The sequence below is a fragment of the Solanum pennellii genome, chromosome 9 (genome assembly GCF_001406875.1).
Source record: "Solanum pennellii chromosome 9, SPENNV200".
Taxonomy (NCBI): Eukaryota; Viridiplantae; Streptophyta; class Magnoliopsida; order Solanales; family Solanaceae; genus Solanum; species Solanum pennellii.
In genome coordinates this window covers 16,718,760-16,727,861 of record NC_028645.1, presented here as the reverse complement: position 1 = coordinate 16,727,861, position 9,102 = coordinate 16,718,760, and the positions used below count along the sequence as shown (strand labels likewise).

The following is a 9,102-nucleotide window of genomic DNA, read 5'->3' as shown; positions in this document are numbered from 1 at the left end:
CACATATAGGAGAAGAAATACAACAGAGTCTGTGCCACGGAGAATGAATAAAGAAGGATCTAATTTTGAGCTAGCATACAAAACTAATAGAAGCAATAATGTTCTTGAACTGTGTATACCATGCACAAGAAGCTTGACAGAGTACATAAATTTCTTTGTGAAGTTTGCACACATGATCAGGATAGCTTTTATTAGTGAACCCAGACGGTTGATCCATATAAACTTCTTCAGCTAGAGTTCCTTGAAGAAAATCATTATTTATATCGAGCTGATAGAGAGTCCAGTTAAAGTATACATCAAATGTCTGTAGGAGACTAATTATAGTTGACTTGACCACTGGGATGAAAGTAGAAGTAAAGTCAACACCTGGGCCTTGATCAAACCCTTGGCTACTAATCTTCCTTTGTATTTGTCTATTGAGACATCTTGTTTGTGTTTAATCCGAAAAGCCCACTTGCAACTAATTACATTATGTGCTCAAAATTTTGGAACTAAACTCCAAGTTTGGTTTTTAACAAGAGCGGCAATCTCCTCACACATTGCATCATACCAAGGAGCATGTTGAACTACATGTTTGTAAGTTCGGGGAACCACTGTTTTGTCAGTAGAAACAACCAAAGAAGAGTAGTCCATAGGATTTTTAGGCTTAAAAATGTTATGTTGAGAGCGGGTTACAACACGAGTAAGTGGTTGAGGGGGAGTAGAACTTACTTGTTGCAAAAGAGAGACAGGAGCATCTTCACTCAAGGCAGGAACAATCGCAGAGGATAAGGGACTAGTCTCTTCATTCTGGAGATGTGGAATGCGAATGTGTCTGCAACGAGGATGAAGAAGATGATGGTGGCGTGTTCTCTCTCGGTAAAACAGGAGTAGACATAGGCACTAATGAACATCTCTTAGAGACACGGGAGGAGATACAGTTTCAGGATGACATGGGTGGTTGGTGGTTGAGTTGTCAAGCCATGAATATATTCCTTGTGGTGTAACCTGAGGTAGCCCATGAGGAATAGATTCAAAAGGAAAACTCTTTTCTTGGAATATTACATGATGAGAGAGAAATATTTTTGAAGTAGATAAATCAAGGCATTGGTAACAATGGTGGGTGACACAGTAACCAAGAAAGACACAAGGGCGAGATTTTGGTTTCAGTTTATGGTTATTATAGGGTTTTAACCAGGGATAACATAAGCAACCAAAGGTATGAAGAGAGGAATAATTGGGGTTGTTATGAAAAAGGACTTCAAAGGGAGACTTTCCTTGAAAGGATAGGTGGGGGCATACGGTAAATGAGGTATACCGCAGTTTGACAAGCATAAGACAAATATTTAAGAGGTATAAAGGCTTGATGTAGTAAAGTTAAAGTAGTCTCCATTATATGTCGATGGCGATGTTCAGCAGTACCAACTCGTTGGGGTGTATAAGAGGGTGAAAACAGATGCTGGATGCCCATGTTAGTCAGCGTCTTAGTTAAGCCTCCGTACTCACCACCACCATCTGAATATATAGTGAGAATCGTTGAGTTAAAACACCTTTCGACCAAGAATTTGAAATTAAGGAATATGGAAGTTACATCTGATTAGTTCTTGAGTGGGAAAAGCAATAAATATTTTGTAAAATGGTCAACAAATATGGCATAAAAACGATTACCATTTTGAGAAGGAATAGGAGACGGTCCCTATACATTAGTATATGAAAGTTTTAATGGACGAAAGCTAGTTAAGGTGGATGTAGAAAAAGGTAAACAATGACTTTCATTGCAAAGACAAGAATTGCAGCTCTGTTGAGAGGACGAAGAAACAACTAACTTTTATCTAGAAAAAATGGAAGTAAGAACTTTATGATGTAGGTGACCAAGATGACGATGTCAAAGTGTACGAGATGAGAGATGTGCAGTAGTGGTGAAGTAGATAGCTGGAGTTGGAGAAGATCTAGTCTACTCATAAATCCGCGTCCTATTCGGGCCTTTAAGCTAGAGGTGCTCGCGTTCTCAAATCCTTCTCAATAAAAAAAGTAGGGAAAAAATTAATAGAAGTTTTATTTTTCTCACAAAATAGAGGGATTGCGATTAATAGCTGGAGCGCTTAAAACATCTATTAGAACAAAACTATGAAAGGAAGTGAGGAGTGTAGTATGGCCTGTGTTGGTTACTTCAATACCATTACCATCACCAACTATAAAATCATTCGTCCCTGTGTACTCAGAGTAAGCCTGCAGATTTTGAATATTTTGAGGTAATGTGATGTGATGCACCAGTATCCACAACCCAATCAGGATTGGTTGATCCAGTTGTCGTTGAAAAATTAGCTTGTTTCTCATTCATATTGTGACTACGAGAGTGGAAAACATGAGCAATATGTCCATATTTGTCACTCAATTGGCACTGAACTCGAGCTCTATTGCTGGACTTTCGAGAGCACCCTGAACTCGAGCTCTATTGCTGGAGTTTCGAGAGCGCCAATTATTATTAATGGAATTTTGCTGATTGTTGTTTCTGCCCGAATTGGGGTTGTTTTGATGGCCTGACCAGTAACTACCAGATTGATTGGTAGGATTTTCGTTCTAGTGTTGTCAATAAACTTGTGTCGAATACTTATTAAACTGGGCAGTAAGAGGACCAGTAAGAGGTGACATCTCAGGCTTGGGTGTGTGAAGAAGGAACAATTCGCGGTTGCTGAGTTTTTCAAAAAATCTCCTCATAAGTGATGAGGTTTTCATGAGCACAAATGGCAGAGCTAATGGCATCATATTCTTGTCCAAGGCCAACGAGCACTTTGATGACAAGTTCATGCGTACTAATGGGAGAGCCAACAATGGCAATTAAGTTCTTGTAAGATGGCTCGAATCTCATTGAGATATTGAGCAATGGACTTGGTTCCCTTCATAAGGCGGCTAAGAGAATCACGAAGACTGTAAATACAAGTTTGACTTTTGTTGGCATATTTTTGCACTAATTTCATCCAACCGATGTGTGCAGAAGATGCAGAGGCAATTAGAGGGGCTATGGTAGGATCAACAAACGTCATAAGAGCATGACGAAGAAGGTTGTCTTGTCACCTCCGTGGTTGATAGTTTGGATCAGTTGGAGATGGACAAGGAAAGGTACCATTAATGTAGGAAGTCAGATCATAGCCAAGGCAAAGAGCATCGAATTGAGCTTTCCAGGTGACACAGTTGGTGCTGCCAGCAAACGTATAGGCAATTGGGTGGGCTGATTGATGGAAACAAGTTGACTTCCTTGTTTAATGAATTCATGACTGTTTGAGAGGGGGAGATACCTGAGTTTTGGTTACTATTGGTGGGATTGGCTGGAGTTTGCACAACCGAAGTATTGTTGTTCAAGTTGTTAGGCATGGTGGGCAAAAAAATAAATAAGAACAGGATTAATCCCTAAAGAGAGAAGTATTTTGCAGAAAGGTGTGTTTCTGTGTATTACATTAACCATCTTTAAATAATAAGGGGGAGAAGAGATTGCTACATTACAAAGGAGACTAAATTAAAAGAATCAGAAGATTACATGAAATAAGGGATACAAACAAGATATGGAAGATCTAAAAGATTGCAAAACCAGAAAGAGCAAAGATAACATATCCTAAGAATATCTTTCCTTATTATGGAGGGGTGTCAAGCCTCTAAGATAGTCAACATTTTAGCTTCAGATACACATTAAAATTATCACCACACATCGCTCATCATAGAATTATTTCCTTAATCATGTAAAAACATAATTATTTATTGAAAACTTAAAGTACTCCTTCGGCACCACAACACTAACAAGGTAGTAAGAAAATCAAGGAATAAGATAAAGAGTAGTGGCTAATACCTGCTCATCTGGAAATAAGTCTATCAATTTTCTAGTCTGGGATCATCTCTTTCTCTACCTCTAACCAAGATAGTTGGTCAGCTACTTGGTTTTCACAACCCTTTATGTCCTTGAATGCAAAGTCGTGAAAGAGGAAAGGAAGGAAATGTGCGCATTAAAACCATTACAAACACATCAGCTTTGTCCATAGAAGATTCAACGAATGCCGACAGGTTTACAGTTGGCACACATAATGATATCTCTAAATGTAGTGCTTGTATTGGATGTCGTACAATAAGGCTCAAGTGGAGCATGGTTATACACTTAAGAACAAAACACAAAGTTCTCTGATTGAAGAGATAACAACGTGAAGTTGTATCCAGGATCGAAGTTGAAGCAAGAATACTTGGATCTTATCATTACATTCATTTACTAAATTACTTTATTAGCTTATTTAACAACATATATAAAGATCTAGTTGCTTAAATATTTCCAATATTTAGAAGTTAAATCGATCCACATGTTCTTAACTTGCTGACAAATTTAAATATATCAATTATCTTATAAAATGATGTCCTCAATATATACGTCTAGTCATTAATTGATTTTGCCATTAACTTTGCATCATAGCATATGATTATTAATTGTTCAAATTACGAGGTCATTTATATATGAGAAACTTGAATACCAAATGGAAATGATAAGTGAAAGAAAAATTGTAGAGGAGTAATTATAAGGATGAAATTCAAATATAGATAGATGTATGGATCCATATATATAAGTAGGATCCATAATACAAACAACAATTATGACACAATATTAGTACTACTAGACTAGCGTGTGTAATAACTCCAATGGGACATACCAAAAGACAAAATGAAAGTGACAACAAGAGATACAACAAAACACAAATTGATCCATCAAAGATGACCATAGCTTATTCTTCTCCTCCTCATGATAATTGCACTAGTACCAAATTGTGCGGTGTAAAATTGACTATCATCAACCTTAGCGGACCCTGCATCATAAAATTGAACCACCAAACATTAATACTACATCTTATAATATGGTCCTAAATCATTTTTTAAGAAACATTAAAGTAAATTAGCAACCAAATTAATAGTGAAGCAATTTGCTTGGCAAGAACAACTAGATATTTCCTTTGTCCCACTTTATGTGACACGTTTTTGTTTTTTAGAGTCAAACAATTTAGGTTTGACTGAAAATTTGCAAATGAAATCTGAGTTATAAGAATATATTACTCCATTATACCCTTTAAGCTTAATTAGCTTCAGGTCATTGTTATGCCCTTTTAACTTGAGCGTGCATACTTAAATTGTATAAAGTTTTGCATGGTGTGTGATATCCTACATGTAGTATGATGTCAGTGTTCAATTTTATAAAAGTTGTGATGTATAAACTAGTTGTGCACACTGAAAATTAGACGATATTAATTATGAGAGGGTTAATTGATATACTTGGAGCAGTCAGTGGAAGGACTGATCTTATAGGGAATGTTGACTTTACAAACGGAAGGAAGATCAGCAGCTTTGCGGTAATTGATTCCGGTAAAACTAGCGGCTGCTGATTTAAGGCAAGCGCAGGCAGCTTTACGATCTGGTGTGCTCTTTGCGGCATTTGCCAAAGTACTAACTCCACTGCAACAACTTCCTATACCTCCTTTGTCCCTAAGGTAAGCAAGGCACGGGAATAAAAAGGTCGTCACTTGCCCACAGCTTAGGGCTTCACCATGGGCTATCAACATGCATAATACCCTAAACCATCCAATTTTTCCACCCATTGTATATATACTGAATTATTGACTGCACAAGTCTTGTTGTTGGGTGCAAAATACTATGAGACCTAATTCGGATTTTTATAGGGGAAACTTTTTTTTTTTCTTTTTGAATATTTATTATGTGGTAGTTGAGTTATGTTTAATGCTTTGAAATTATTAGGCGCATGGCATTATATTGAAGGGAATAGAAGCTGGCCTAGATTATTAGATAAGTCACATTACCAACAAATCAGTCTATTACACAACAATTTTTAGCGGCAATAAATAGACATATTAATAATGAGGTATCAATAATAGATTCAATGCGGCTAAACGTTTTAGAAACATATAAAAAGAGTTTTATTTGCCGCTAAAATTGAATTTTTAGCGAAAAATAAACTATTAGATTATTAGATAAGTTTGGTTACCAACAAAGGTTGTGGTGGAATAACACTGGTAAATACTACTTCATCCTTAATCTGAGATCTTTGATTCGAATCCTCATGAATATTGAGTTACCTTTGTTTGAGTTCGAATTCTCGTGAGTACGGAATGACTTAGTTTAGGGAGTTGTTTACCACAAATGTATGAATTCTCGGCTTTATATTCCAAGAGGTGAAACCATAGCTTTGTTTTATCTTAATTAATCAGTCACACTAGTATGATACTCTATTTGTTTCAATTTATATGATTGAGTTTTCTTTTTAAGTCCTTTTAAAAGAAATTGACAAATTTGTATATCAATTTTGCACCATCTTTCTCAAACAACTGAAAGAATTACAAAATCATTATTCATTTACTTAACAAATGTTGCCACGTACTTTCTCCAAAGAATATAGTATTAACCAATACCAATAATTTAAGTTTAAAAGGGGTCTATTTGTCTCCGTTGCGAATATCATAACATAATAATTTTGAGAAGTTAAATTAATAAAATATTTTTTATTTGAGAATATTAAAGTACAAACTTGAACAAATGAAATATTAAAAAGTGGAAAATTAAAGAGAGAGAAACTAGTAGAACTGAAAATGCTTCTTTTGGAGATCAAATAAGAAGTTATTAGCTTAGGGTCTAGTTGAGACCAAAGTTATTCTAAAATTATTAATTTTGGAATAAGTTATTTTGGAATGAGTTGTTGTACGTGTATCATGAATATACTACATTATAAATGATCTTTAGCGACAATAGCTCGATAGCGCTAAATATGTATTATTAACGGTAATTAACATTCTTTGTATATGTTTCTAAAGTCTTTAGTGACGTTGAATCTTATGACACTTAACTCATACTGGTAAAACATTAGCATTCTTTATTTATTGCTGATACAAAATTTTTTTTTATGTGATAATATGAAATAACTTACTTTATCACTAAAAAATAAATAGTTAGATAAATGATTCTCTATAGGGGTGTACAAAACCGAACTGAAAACCCAATCAAATCGCAAATCAAGTCAAATCGAAAAAAAAACCAACTAGTGATTTGGTTTGACTTGATTTGGTGTTGGAAAAAAAACCCGACTATATTTGGTTTGGGTTGGTTTCAACTAAAAAAATACAACCCGAGACCAAATTAACCAGACATTATATATATAATTTTAAAATTTTATTTTATAGGTATATTTACTTTGATATAATTTTTAAATATCTCTTATACTTTTTTCATAGTTTTTATCTTTCAATATATTTATTTCATATTTTGAAGTTCGAATTCTTAATCATCTAATAAATATTATAGTCCATACATGTTGGTAATTATAATAAAGTATAATAAAAATCAAATTAATACTAATGCAAAAAGAAAATAAATTCAACACTAAGAATGACAATAATATTGAATATTTATTTTTTTAGTTTAACATAGATTTAGACAATTAAAATACAAGATCTAATTTTACTTTCATTTAATATTTATTCATGTAAATAATGCTTACTAAACTTATTTTAGCATGTTTAATACTTTAAATTATGATCAATTTCATTATGACTTATTAATTTGCAATATTTATTTTACGCGATTTAATTATTATTTTTTTGTTGGATATTTTAGTGTCATTAATCATATCATATTTTTTTTTTTATTTTCTTGAGAATTAATTTAGATAGTTGCATTATGGTAGGACTAAAGAAATATTTGTAGTACAAGTAAATTAGATGTTTATAGGAATACTTTATAGAAAAAATACGAAAATTCAAAAAAATCGAAGTCGAAAAACCCGAGTTTTATTGATTTGGTTTGGTTTATAAATTCAAAAATCTGACACAAATAATTTTTTTTGATATTTGAAAAACCCAAACCAACACAATCATGTACATCCCTAATTCTCGAAATATGTTATACAACAAGTCTAATTATCAAAGATGGTCATTATAAGATTAAATAAAAAGTTTATAAAAAATCCAACTAGAAGAAATTTTTTTTTGGATAAACTAAAACTATAAGATTACCTAAAGTAATAAATTTTTTACTCTTTTTACCCACCACCATCCCCCTCTCTTCCCTAATTAGCAACCAAAATAATAGGATTCTCACTTGGTAGAAAAACTACTAATGCAATTTAATAAGAGGGAGAAAAAAGGAAAGGTACACTCTACAGTATGATCAAATCAGCGATAGATAGCACCTTGAACATTGTGCTACCTCAATATTGACTATTTTACCACCGGCCAATGGCAAAGCTATTACTATTCATCTTCACTTCCTTTCAACTTTAAGATTCTAATTTTTATATAACTGCTAAGGTTGATTTGTTAGTTTGTAAAGAGCTTTGAAGATGAATTAATTTTTACTCCATAATATAAGGATTTACGTGTCCTATTACCCACCAAAATGAAGGTCAGTGACTCTTCTTCCCAATGTTGTCAATGACTTGTTAATTTGAGGGCGGAGTCAAAAGTTATGATCATTTAAGTATTGACTGACATTCTTGAAAGGAGTTGCGGACCATATGTGTGCAACAAGTTTGCATCACTACTAAAAAACTCCTAAAAAGTAACAGACATAAAAGCGACGGACGACGTCGCTCCAAAAAGCGACGTCATTTGCCACAATGTTCATCGCTTTTTAATAAAAATAATTATTTTTAAAATTATGTTACAAAAGCGATGGACTTCATCTCCTCTTTTTTTTTTAAAGAATTTTGCGCCAAATATATATAAAATTTATAATTATTTATTTAATATAAATATAGGAGTTGTCCATCGCTTTTAATTAAAAATAATTATATATAAATTTAACAATAGCCACGTCGTCCGTCGCTTTTGAATTATTATAATTTACTAATTACTTTTTCTATGAAAGCGACGGATAACATCTTTATGTCCGTCGCTATTTGATCTAATTATTTAGTCTAATATTTTAAATAAGTGACGGACAACGTCTCTATGTCCGTCACTTTTTTGGTCAAATTATTTGGTCAACTATTGAATAAAAAGCGACGGACTTAGAGACGTCGTCCGTTGGATTTCAATAAAAATCTGATATTTACAGACGTGATTCCCCATCATCTCTAATTTCTTCACATTC

At 33.5% G+C, this 9,102-nt stretch overlaps 1 protein-coding gene across 1 annotated transcript; it reads right to left on the bottom strand.

Annotated features, from left to right (window-relative positions):
* Nucleotides 1–4,504: 4,504 nt before the first annotated feature.
* On the bottom strand, nucleotides 4,505–5,667 carry LOC107031721 (non-specific lipid-transfer protein 1-like). Its single transcript, XM_015233179.2, has 2 exons — nucleotides 5,278–5,667; nucleotides 4,505–4,817 (listed from the first exon to the last, which is right to left on the bottom strand). Exons 1-2 carry the CDS (start codon nucleotides 5,598–5,600, stop codon nucleotides 4,808–4,810), a joined length of 333 nt encoding a protein of 110 aa, XP_015088665.1. The 5' UTR covers nucleotides 5,601–5,667; the 3' UTR covers nucleotides 4,505–4,807.
* Between the last annotated feature and the right edge of the window lie 3,435 nt (nucleotides 5,668–9,102).